Genomic DNA, 12,499 nt, shown 5'->3' on the forward strand with positions numbered 1-12,499 from the left:
GCACTTAGATCTTAAGAATCTGTTATATATATATATATATATATATATATATCTTGGATAGCACTTTGTGGCCGGAGGAACGCGTCGCCATTCGTCATACCTGTAAACGAAACATATACCGTCCGGTTTCTGATGATGAGTTCAGTTCTTATGTCGTTTTGAGCCATCATACATGTTCCTGAACAAATGGACAGAAATCAAGCTCCCGTGTCCTCCGAGAACATTACTTGGACATGCTTATATAAGATGAAAGCTATTTCGTCTCGTTCATGGGCGACCACTGCTCAACTAAGTCCAGTCGAGTCAATTGCTTTTCTAGAAATTAATGGTAATTCAGCGGGTGGATGAATTCTGACTGTCACTGTGGCGCTTTTGTGTGAGGTGTATGTGTGTGGCCTAATAGCGGTATTTGTTTTTGCTATCTACGAGTCGTTCCGGTCGACACAGCAGTAGGCATTTTCATTCCGATATTCTACTTCGCCCTGTAATTCAGGCTTTGTCTGAAGGGCAACTAGGCTATTCTTCCCCAGTAGATAATGATGGATGTGAGTGGATGTTGTGAGTAGTTTGGTATTGATCACTGCAATCTAGAAGCATGGGATTCCTACAATAAATCCGTACCTCTCCCCATTCTCTCAATTCTTCTTTCACTTTTGTGTGGCAATCAATCATGAGTATTTACTGTCGGTGTAATATTCTCAATGACGACCATGATGATTATAAAGAAATGACCGGACGTTAATGCAACGCCTTAACATCAAGCATTAATTTAATGGATTATCTAGGGCCGTGATAGCTCAGCATATGCATTAGGACCGACCAAGATGAAGTGATTCCTCAGTGACACGTTATTTTCAGTCTTATCTTTTGCATTGATAGCTGAAGAATTGGCGGGGCTATTCCTCACCACGAATGAACACCAGCAAACACATGCAGTAAACACGTTTCCAACAACTACCGTATTCGGTGTTTGTAAAACTGATTTTCAGCGTCTAGATTGTTTACACAACAAACATACTATATTCCACGGTACTATATAGCTGTAAAGAACGCCGTGTGTTTCGCCACTTTCAAAGTACTGTGCCCACTTGAGTAAATCAAGTCTCGTTCTTCTTATGGGAGAAAGCTTCTCTAGGAAGGTTGTGGAGTAGTACGGAGCAATTTCAAAAGAGGACGTTCCAGTTGCTCAGATTGGAAAGTACTTTTGTGCATGTCATATCACAAAGAAAACTTTGTCTGACTAGTCCAATGTAGAGAAATTGGAAGCTAATTATGTGGACGCCGGGTAATTCTGTTCAACCAAACAAGGACATTTTGGAATACCCTTCGGTAGTCCGTTCCTCACGGTAGCGTTATCCAGTTATATTTCCGTCAACTTGCTGTAACAGTTAATCAAATTTCCTACCTTTCTAAGCTTTACGGGGAAAAAAACTACAGCTTTTTTTCAAACTGTGCCCTAATTTATGAAGAGTTCAATTTTGAACGGTCTCATAGGTGCTCACTGTCCTTACAAAACGGTCTATTTGGTATGCTCTTTGGTATTAGCTCTGTTCTTTATTTTGGGCTACTTAGTTGCACTCTTTGTCCCGTTATCAGTGTGACTGCAATTGTTCTCCTCGCCCGGTTCTCGTGGAGCAAGCAAACGGTGTGGGCGATGTTGATCGGGGATCGGGTTCTACGTCAAGCCCTTCCGAGGGTTTGGGTCCTTCACTTTTTCCAGCGGTGCGAGATTCCGCTCAGCTGGACACCCACGAGGAAGTGCAATGGGCCATGCAGGTAGGATTCAACTTTTCTAAACAAGGACATATCTACTCAATTTGTTGTTTAGTTCGCCAAGAGGATTAACTTGTAGTATTTATTTACTATGGTACTTCACTTTTACGCCCCACTCAATGCATATCATTTTGATTTAATGCGTCTTATCCTCTACGTTTATTGACACTCATGATCGATCGGTGTCACGTGTCCGTGTTCCATGTGTTACCATGGTGATTAGGCGACAATCTGCCTTGAGGTCCGTATCTGGCAGTGCACACGCTTGAGGACCATAGCGACTTTACTTAAAGTATTTTCGTGACTATGTTTAGACTGATTTTGTGTTTACGTATCCAACTCATCGGCGCAATCTTTTTTAAGCCGCGCCTGTTTCAACGTAACTATGCTTTGGCTAGGGCTATTGCCGCTACTCCACTTCACTGTTCTAGTTGAACCTGAAAATGAGCTCGCTAAAGGTTGTGCGGAGAACTCATCCTACTTATTTGTGGTGGTGTATTACCCAGCCTCCATTCGGTGAATGCGCAAGCTAGACGAGATCAGTATTATGAACATTGTCATCCACCTCACTATTTTGTGTCAACCAAGTCTTTGCCCCTTCCAACTTCAGAACTAGTGACAAAATCATCGTAAATTTTTGATGAGATTATTGCATCAGTCGCTATCTCCGAATACACATTTCAATCTCTTCTAGTTCATCACTTATGGTCTGACGATGCCAGCTGAGCACTGGGACGTGGTAGTGCACAGTGCTCATATCTACTGCTGTTGGCTCCGATATATGCTTCCTTTCGGGGGTCAAAACACGAGTCCTTCGTCCACAGCTCCTCCACCACTACCATTCCATTATCCTCGTGCGTTGCGACGTGATCCAATGCGATACTTGGATCGTATTTTGTCGTCTCTGTGCTTCTTTTTCTTGCCACGCTTCCCTGAACCTCTTTGGAATCATCCCAAGTGGATTGTTAACAGCTTGGGTCGTACTGTTGTGGCCATCAATAAAAATTTGGAAGACCAAGTCGATCTACCTGAATCGTTCGGTACGTTTCTGCACGACTTGCCGTACCTTGTTCTTGTTGTTTTAAGAAACCATGCTTGTTGCTGTTTTCGTTTTATGCTTCTGTCTCTCAGCCTCTGTCAGTTCTCTAATTGAACCTTAAATTTAAGTCATTCTTGAGAAACTCATTTGCGTGACAAAGTAGATATAGAGTCACAAACCTGCTCATTGGGCACTGACTTGGGAGTTCATGTCGAACTTGGGGATGAATAATGCAATGATAAAACACGGTTAACTAATTTTCATGCTAGAGACATATGTGCGGGGAAAACACGCTGCCTTCCGATCGATTGCAAGCTCAAACATATCTGCTATTTCTTACGTGAGCAATTACTCTAAATCCACCTCTCGATTTGGGTGACCTGGACTACTTGTCTCAGAAGCCTCGAGAACATTGCCAATATGTTTGTGTGCTTAGTCCGCTCTGAACTCATCTGAGTCATCCCCGTGGCTTTGACATGTCGGGATCTTACCGTATGGATCATTGGTATGGGTTGCCAATCGTCCTTTGGTTAGAGAAGACCAGACTGGCTTTCTTCGACCCATCTGTGTCGACATTATGTCCATGTTTCTCAAGGGGACGTGCTACAACAATACATCACACCTCGAAATGCTGTATGGTCACGAGATTGGTCATCTTTCAAACGACCGGTGTCTTCATCTTTCCTAGAGTTCGCATGATCTCCAACTCCGTTAATAGATGAAGATATGCTGATAGCCATATCGTACCTGTTGAGATTGACGTTTTCGGTCGGCTTGCTCGATTAGGTTGAGTTGGATTCTGTTGAGTCGGATGGGCATACCGTGAACTGCTTTCGTTTACCCCACCTTATACCCTGACTGGAAATTGTAGTTCCTATGTAGCACTGTTGAGGGACTTGTGCTGTCAAACTTCTTTCAGTTTGGTAATCACATCCTTCGCATATCATCCCCATTTTGGTTATCGGAATGAGTAAATATGAAATACTTCGAGCTACGCATCACTCTGACATTTTTTCGCTCTTCTCTGTCAATTTTCCAGTTGTTGTTGAACGTGTCAGTTCTACGCACATGCTTCACTCTCAACTAAAAGTCACCCAAGCAATCGTACAAGCCGTGGAATCAGTACTAAGCAACGCAGCTAATCTACCACCCAATGCTTGGGACTCTCTGTTGCAGTTTTGTTTGAATATATCGCACGCTGTGCTGGCCCCTCCTTTACCCGTGCCTAGTCCTCGTCCGAAGCCTACGAGCGCTGCTGGCGCTGGATTTTATCCTGGCTCATTTCCCGTCACCATGTCCCCTGCCGTGCTCTCCGAGGCCAGTGGTAGCACCGCGGTCGTGACAAACACGACGAGGACTACAGAAGTTGCAGCAATGGACCCAGCCCGTCTGGCGGAAACCATTGTGGATCAAGTTGTCAGTTTGCTCATGAACACCTGGATGACAGCCTGCTCCTATTGCTTCCCCCGTCCGCAGATGTGGGCCGCCCTCAAGGATTGTGTACGGGTGTGGCGTCACCAATCTGTACTGGTCTACCACTGGTGTCGTGTTCTTATAGCGGTGACGAGCCACCTGATGGGAATCCTTTACAGTCCAGCAAATGTTTTAGCGGGCGCTGATACACCAGCTCCACCAGTTTTGCCGACAGGTTGGTGATGCACTCTATCACCTTTTGTGGAGTAATCGCTCTCTTTTTTGTTTTCTCCAAAAACATTGTTTCCGGTGGGACGAAAGCTTCACCACTCATTTTTATGCAACAGCGGTACTCTCACAATAGAAAAGCGAACTTATTTCCGTGGTAGTCGCTATTACTGAAGTTTCCGGGGTTTCTGAACTTCCTAGCGTGTTCAGTGATTCATCATTTTGTTTTCTTTATGATCTCCCTTTTTATCCTTTGCCCCTGTCTGGGGCAATTAGTGCTAACTGTCGCACCAGAGTTCGTAAGCGGTGTATACTGATATGTTGTGTAGATGTGGGGATGGAACATACGCTGACGGGATCACGTCATGATGTCAGCCCTTTCAAAGGCAGAGTTATAACAATACTTCATGACCTATATAACTCTGTGGATCGGGCATTCAGCTGATTTAGGCCGAAGATTTTTTCTAACCACCAGTATCCTCGGCACATTTTCAGGGTCTCATTTCTGCAGCTAGTATGCCGTCACTCACATCAAAATGTTCAATTTTTCAATTCCATACCCTACATATATTTTGCACCGGTTGAACCTGTTAATTTTACTTTCCAGTTCCGAGGCGTCGAAGTTCAGGTGAGCGCATTTCAATCTGGCCACAGTGCACTTGCGCTCTCTCTCCACTCGTTTTCGTAATCGGCCATGAGCACTGCATTGCTACACAGTTCAGCTGGTTCCGCAATGCATGTTTACTGTGTGGACGGCCACGGGCTCCTCATAATGGACAGTTAGCGAATTCCCCCTCGTCAGTAGAGAGGAGGAAACCGAATGCACCAGCACATTCGCACTACGTGGCGGGTGAAGTGCATCATGACAGATAGTGAAAGCTTCACGTTTTGACCGAAGCCATGCTGGCAATGCAGCTGGGCTTCGTTGCCTCCTAAATCGGTTTCTGCATTAATCCGCACATCCCAGCTGGTGTAAACTTGCGCCTGGTTTGCTGTGTTGTGGCCCCCTAAAATCACACGTATAGACACCATTTTTCGTACACCTGCTAATAAAACTTAGGTTTCAAACTAAGTTGGCGGTGTGTTGCTCTACCATCGCGTGGTTATTGGTAAGGACAATGTTTTCGTATTCATCATTTTCTAGTCGACAAGTTTGGTGTGACCGTCCTTCCGCATGAGATGTCCACGGAGAGTGTCAAAGAAAGCTGGCTGCGTTTGTTGTATCTACTGGGTAATCCTGTGGATATTTGCGATATGCGCACACTCGCTACTCCAGTCTTGGAAATGTTCAAGTAAGTTTCAATGCTCGGCTAATATGCTTTACTACTAATACATTTTTCCCTTCCTGCTAACGGTTAGTTTGATGTGGTTTCACAGCGTTTTCTTGTATTGCAATTGTGACGCGACACGTGCCACAAACGTGCCTGGAAACAGATTCAAGCATGCGATTGCATAGGTTTGAAAAATCAAGTAAAGAATACTGTTCGGTCGGAATACCGTTTGCGAGTTTTCAGCAGAATCGTTGAATGAAGTGATCAGATGTGAAAATAGATCTTTATCAGAAAAAAGGAGGGAGTTCAAGCACACCGATTAAATAAGAGGGCACAGACCGAGACTCCCACATATTGTATTCGGGTCCGCCAAATTTCCATCATCCAAGGAATTGTGAAGTCGCGACAGGCGGTAGTTCTCATCAGTTGGAGTTTGAAGTAGGACCGAGTATAGGCTGTTCGTACAACTTGAAATGTAACCAGGTATGAAGAATACCGGATTCTTACTGTGAAGTCTAATGGAGCGTCAGTGTTGTAAACTGGTTCTTATAAATTTCTCCTTGAAAGCACAAGGCGTTTTAAGATATGCTCCAATGTCTTATGTTATAAAGCTGTGGTTCTCATAGTTCAGGGATTAAAACGGGTGGGACTTGTGTCCATTCGGCAAAGGTACACTTGACAATAGATGGGCAAGACATTTAAGAGAGGAAGTTTTTAGTCTAGCAGCACAAAAGGGTAAACGTCTTATTTCCGTATAAAAGAACATATTGAATGTGGAGAGGTCAGCTGCCATTTCTAGATGAACTAATACCTAAGTTTTTACTATGAAGGATTTCCGGGAAGTAAACTTTTACGAATGCCGATCGATAAAATTTGTCGAGACGATGTTGATGAAGCTAGTGAAAGCAAGACATGTTGATATTTTCGGGGTATTGTATCGTGAGTGGCCGTCTATGGGTTACGCCTGAACTGAGCCTGCCAAACTGTGCGATAGGGAGGTGACAGAGAACTGGGAACACGGCTGTATTGCCAGGACAAAACATACAGAGCGTCTGTGTAAATATATAGGATGACTAAATGGCCAAATATGATCCTTCGCTTGTTCGTTCCGTACAGCCAATGGCGGTGTTCCGGTCGTGAACACTCTCAGGCCCACTACGCTAGTCGTATGTTGTTAAGCTGTGTTTGGTGAGAGCCGCCAAGTCACCTACTTTCCGGACGTGTCGTGCTGATGGTGACCTTGGGGGTGCGTCGCTCTCTGCGTATGTACTTTTTCCATGTCTTGGCGCGTCCTGACACGGGGTATTGATGAAGATAACACTATCAAGACTATCGCGGCGACCCATCTTGTAACTTTGTTTGTATCTCAAAATAGGGATGAGTTCACACTCCTGAAGCATTTTAGATAGCAGAGGATTTGGGCCATATACTTTTGTAGTTTTGAGCTGAGCTTTCTAGGGTCGATATCGTGAGTAGACTTTAACTTGTTATTGCACGGCTACCTCTAAGCATTTTACCAGGGAAACCCGTTTTTAAGCTTTTCAGAGTGAGTGATACCTTAGGGAGAGATTTAAGTACCTTGATATGAGGAAGTGTCGGTGGACCATTATGTTGCTAAGACATGAGTGTAATTGCTGAATACACACCCATAGTCCTTTGCTTGTTCGTACGCTCATTAAACTGTTTCGCGCTCCTGGAAGGATTTAAGCTGTCATCTTAACAACTGCCCCATTCAGTTATTCCTTGTAACTTTAAGCCACTGCAACCGGAGTACCAAAACATACACTAACAGACCGCCGTTGTGCTATCCAACCTCACTTCTGTATTTGAGGTCTTAGCAGCAGAAGTACATCCGTCTGCTTCGCCCCGACCATGAGAGCTGGATTTGCTAGTCTTCCGAAAAATAATGCTAGCCAGCTCCGCGGCCCAGCTAAATCGGTGGGGCTTGAGTGCTTATCTATTGTCTTTCCAATGCTTTGCGTTTTTGTTTTATTTACTGGGGCATCATTCATTGGAATCTGTGGCCTTACTCGTAGACAGATGTGTGGCTAGAACACTGCTTGACCATCCACGAGCATCAGATCAGACATTTGCATGGAGGTCGATGAGGTGGGCTTTCATGCTCGATGATGCGAATGATTTCATTCTGAAGTCAAAAAGAATATTGGTAGCTTAGGTTGTAATAGCCGTCGGTTTGTTCGCTGAGCTAGACAATTTGGTTGCAAACTTTTCATCATCAGTCAAGGTGACGTCATTCTTTTCAGATTCCTCTCTGATGTACTGCAGTACGGCTGAAAGGAAACTAAAAACAACGGATATCTTGGAAAACATCAAAAGAAGCTTGAAGAAAAATGCCTCTAAAGAACACCAGAAACACCAAGATCAACCAGTTTCTAGGGACGTTTTTCTCCATAATGCTAGCAACAACCTGTTTGAGCTGGATACCAGCCAAGATCTTGTCTGCTCCGCTTTTCCCTCTCTCTTCGGTATGTTTTCCTTCTATACAAAGAAATCCTAGTTATATTCTTCAAGTCTTATGGGGCTCCTTTCATCTCGTAAGTAGGGTTTTCGGTCCACTTGATTGGGGAGAAAATTTTGGAGATTTGAAAAAAGGTCTTTATGAGGAGGGTGGTTCTTATATTGGGAACCTTAATGCCTGTGTTTCTAGGTTTCTTTCATGCACAAAAGCTACAAACTCAACATACTAGTGATAGAAATATTTATTCTTTCGATTTGCAGAAAAACCGCCGCTGCGGATCGTGTGGCCGCTGCGTCCATCCACTTGCCCTACGTTTATCACCAAATGCTGCGAGGTCTGTCCGCGGTGGTTGATGGTTTCCTTGGGATTCAACCAAGTTTGGCCATCGGGATAGAAGCAGCGTTGGGTGTACCGAATGATCTCTATCGTCCCCTGGGCTCTGTGTCCCCACCCTCCATTGCTGCTGTTGGTGGTAGTGGTAGTGGTGTGGAAGTTGATGGTAGGTTAAACGGTACCTAATCTGTTGAATTCTCTGGCGCTGAAGTCAGAGCTCATACAGTTTATCGTATCTACCGACAACCCTTATGTAAGACCTGAATTCATTTGCTGCCGAAAGTGTTGCCGTAGATCCCGTTCGTGATTTTAATTCTTCCCTCCGCTTGTTCTCCTATTTCCTACATAGGAAGTCAACATACTCTCCGTAGTCTGTTACACTGGAATATGTTCTTGTCTCATGACAAATCTGTCTTTGGACACTAAGCAGCAGGTCAGACCACGCCATCTTTTCTAAAAATATCTTCTGACTGTTTACATATTACATTATTCAAGTCGCTCAATGCAGCCGTCCAGTCCGATTGACGGGACTTCACTTTAGCGAAATACACTCATTCGCAAACGAATTTGGTTTTGAGAGAGACTCACCTGGAACCCAGCTCAATCTCTCGTTTGTAATGTTCATCAGTCCAAGCCGTACTGTCAACCACACTACTGTTTCTCGTTTTCACCATATTCACAGTTCTCGATCTTTGCTTAGTAATCAATTGTTTCTGCTGTAATACTATATATTGTTTATTGTACTCTGCCCTCACAGTCGACATGGTGAAATCGATTCCGCTGATCACGGCGGGGCCTCCGGTTCCAGTACATCGCAGCTCGGGCGCTGTCGGCTTTCCGGACAAAGGATCTCGTAGGTTCTCGTTTGGTCGGTATCGTTTTCTACTGAGCCCAACCGTCTGTTGAGGTGCAGGAGTTTTAGTAGCTGCCATTAATTAAAGACAGAAATAAGTCCTATTTCGTTCTGAGCCGTTGAAACTTAGCGATGGTACGACTAGGATGCAAATCCTGGTCTTTTAACTCCATGCGAAAGTCACAGGTGCCTCACATAGGTCAACATTTTTGCCTGTGTTTGCTAACCAGATACCCACTGTGGACGTAGTTAGATTCGGTGTGAAAGGAAAGCCAATGACTTGCACGATTCACTACGGATCGGATATCTGTTTTTGTGTCTGCTTTCACCGGGTTCACCAATGTGTATGTAATATTGCGAAACGATTGTGTAAACGAAAAGGTTACCTTCGCTTGCTCATTTGGCCGTTGCTGAAAACAATAGCAGGATACATTGGTGCAACATTTTTCCGGCATACTGAATCGGGCAGTATGCGACTTGGTAGTGTTTGAATTCTTAATCCAACAGCTTTTCGTCTGCTTAGTCCTTGTCACCACCCAACTCCAGCAACATGAGCACGTACCGACTGACCGATGGGTTTACTCCGACTTCCGATGTGTCAGCGCACCGTTGCCGACGTCTAATGGCATCGTGCAACATTCTCCCTATCATAGTCGTCGAATTTTTGGAGTTGTGTGTGTAAACAGCATACTTGCCGTACATTTGTTACAGCTGCCACAGTTTTGTTCGTCGATGATTCGGGGGGATGGGTAGGTAGCTGCGCATTTAAGACAGTAGCGGACATAATTGATGTGTAGATACAGGGTGTTCGACGTAGGAGATTGGGAAGGGAGCTATGCATTGAAGGTAGTGGCTTGGATGCGCGAGCGGCATTGAGGGCGCGACTAGGCCATGTGTGACAATGTATCTAACCGTTGATGTGTCTTCTCGCGAGGTCTCTCTCCAGAGAGACCAGCACAATTGTGTTAGCTGGAACTGGTCTTCATACTTCGCTGTCAAGTCATTGTTCGACTTCTCCTGGCTCCTTTCCAACCGTCACGTGGTCGAGTGACATACGGAGCACGTAACCAAGCCGGCGCAACATATGGGACGTGATCAACTCATCCATCATGGGTGAGTTATTTCCGAAAACCATTCAACGTATTTCAGCATTGCTGATCCGGTGTTCCCACCAGACTCGGTTAATTCTCTGAAGGTACCGATGATCGAATACCGATAGCCTTTTGACTCCTTCGGCGCGCACCGGCCAGCTTTCTGACTCGTATATTAATGTGGAGCGCACCGCAGTAGTGTGAACGCAACCCTTGACAGGTAAGCTGATGTCACGCTTACTGTCAGGAAGATCAGATTCCTGATGGTTATCCCAGAATACCGTAAACCTACTAAGACCTTCAAAACTTCATTAATCGCCGACTAGACAGCCTTGGATCAAGGTCAGACAAAGCCCCCTGAATATATAACGCAAAGCTGTTGCACTTTTCGCCCTCACTCGCAATAAAACTGTTCTGTTCCTTGTCGTTCAGTCTTTTTTTCGGGCACTAGGCACTGGGGCGGGGACAGCAGTCAGATATAACAGCAACAGGTGACGCAGGTTCACGAAAGCTGTTCTGGCGTTCCGAGTTCGGATGGAAATATTATCTTTCGCGAGATCATCGAGACTGATGCAGCTGCTCAGGTAGAAAAATATGTGTCATACGCAAGAAGGGAGTTAGGTTTTGAGCCCACCCAGTCCTGAAGCAGCACTCCACACTTTGCAGGTGTGAAGTGTATGCCGAACTGCGAGGCAGAATTATTTAGATTATTTAATATTGTTTGCATTATCACTTGTCAGATCCAAGACGAGCTATGTCGTCTGTGTACTTGATATCTGTGAGCAAACGCCCCAGGAGCCTTTTGACCCAACAGGCATTGGACACTGATTGTGAGTCTTTCGGAATCGTATGAATGTCCTACCTGACGCCACTTGATGTGATGAACTCAGGTGGGAGCTTATCGTGGACGTTATTCGAAGTGTTCGGTCCATTTTTCCGGTCTTTCCACGTGTTGCTTCACTAACCGTTGCTTTCCTAGGGCAAGTCGATCGTATCAGTTGAAATAACCACTTGGGCCATCTGTCTAGGCTTGGGCAACCTGGCAGTATCCCAGCCCTCGTGCTTCCTTCGGGTGGCATGGCAGCTAGGCACCGAAAGGGACGCTACAGCTGAACGCCTTTATCAGTTGAAATAGGGCATGGCTGTTTCCGGTGGCAGAAGCCTTCTCCGTCTCCTGAGCTTTCGATGTTCACCAGAGCTCTCAGTCTTTCCGTAGGTTCTTCGCTATTTGGCGTTTGAGAGACTTGTGTGCACTGTCCTACTGGTTGCCTGCTGGTATGGTTTTCGTGGCGTCAATTATGGCTAGTGATCTCGACGATATCCAGTGGTCTTGTGGTCGAATAGGAAAAGTCAGACAGACAGCACTGAAGTCGCTAGCCTAGCTCATTTCACATTTTACCATGCTTCATCCCCGTTCTCGATACTAGTAGGGTTTTGTTTTACTGTAGAAAGTTGTTGAGCTAGCTCAGATCGATGCTGTTGGGATATGGTAGTTCTTCGGAGATGATGAATTGGAATGCTTTTACTGACTTGCAAGGACCTTGAGGGAAACGAACTCCCAGGCGCACACGCACCGTGTCGTGATCGGAATCAAGTTGTGTACCCCAGAACGAACGGCAGTTTTTCTTGAATTGCGGCTGATGGCCATGTGGTCCAACTGGGTCCACGGTTGATTTGCAGATGGTGGCCGCCTGGTTGCGCAATGCGAGTGTTTGTGCCGAAAGTCCGCAATGGCCAGAAAGAGTTGATGGTCAGCAGCATCAGAACTGCGGTATGTTGGTGCACAAACCAACACTACAAACAGGCGCCTAATCGACCAGTCAGATGTGATTCCAAGGAGCTCAGACTATCGACTTGGTCATTCATATCGCCATCCAGGATAACAGTGTCAGTGGTTCTTGCCTGACGACCTCGGATAAGTTTCTATATGAAGCACCCTTCTCAGCATCAGAACTGCGGTATGTTGGTGCACAAACCAACACTACAAACAGGCGGCGCTTTTTTATATATCGAGAGGCG

At 45.3% G+C, this 12,499-nt stretch overlaps 1 protein-coding gene across 1 annotated transcript in view; it reads left to right on the forward strand.

Annotated features, from left to right (window-relative positions):
* Positions 1-12,499, forward strand: part of T265_15071 (hypothetical protein) — a gene marked incomplete at both ends in the record, with an annotated part of 55,786 nt that overhangs the window by 3,739 nt on the left and 39,548 nt on the right. The window contains 7 exons of the mRNA XM_009176462.1: positions 1,597-1,776; positions 2,468-2,813; positions 3,852-4,460; positions 5,598-5,745; positions 8,243-8,279; positions 8,393-8,702; positions 9,294-9,389. Coding sequence (XP_009174726.1) covers positions 1,597-1,776; positions 2,468-2,813; positions 3,852-4,460; positions 5,598-5,745; positions 8,243-8,279; positions 8,393-8,702; positions 9,294-9,389 — 1,726 coding nt within the window. The remainder of the gene's footprint in view (positions 1-1,596; positions 1,777-2,467; positions 2,814-3,851; positions 4,461-5,597; positions 5,746-8,242; positions 8,280-8,392; positions 8,703-9,293; positions 9,390-12,499) is intronic.

The sequence above is a fragment of the Opisthorchis viverrini genome (assembly GCF_000715545.1).
Source record: "Opisthorchis viverrini unplaced genomic scaffold opera_v5_339, whole genome shotgun sequence".
In the NCBI taxonomy this organism is placed as follows: Eukaryota; Metazoa; Platyhelminthes; class Trematoda; order Opisthorchiida; family Opisthorchiidae; genus Opisthorchis; species Opisthorchis viverrini.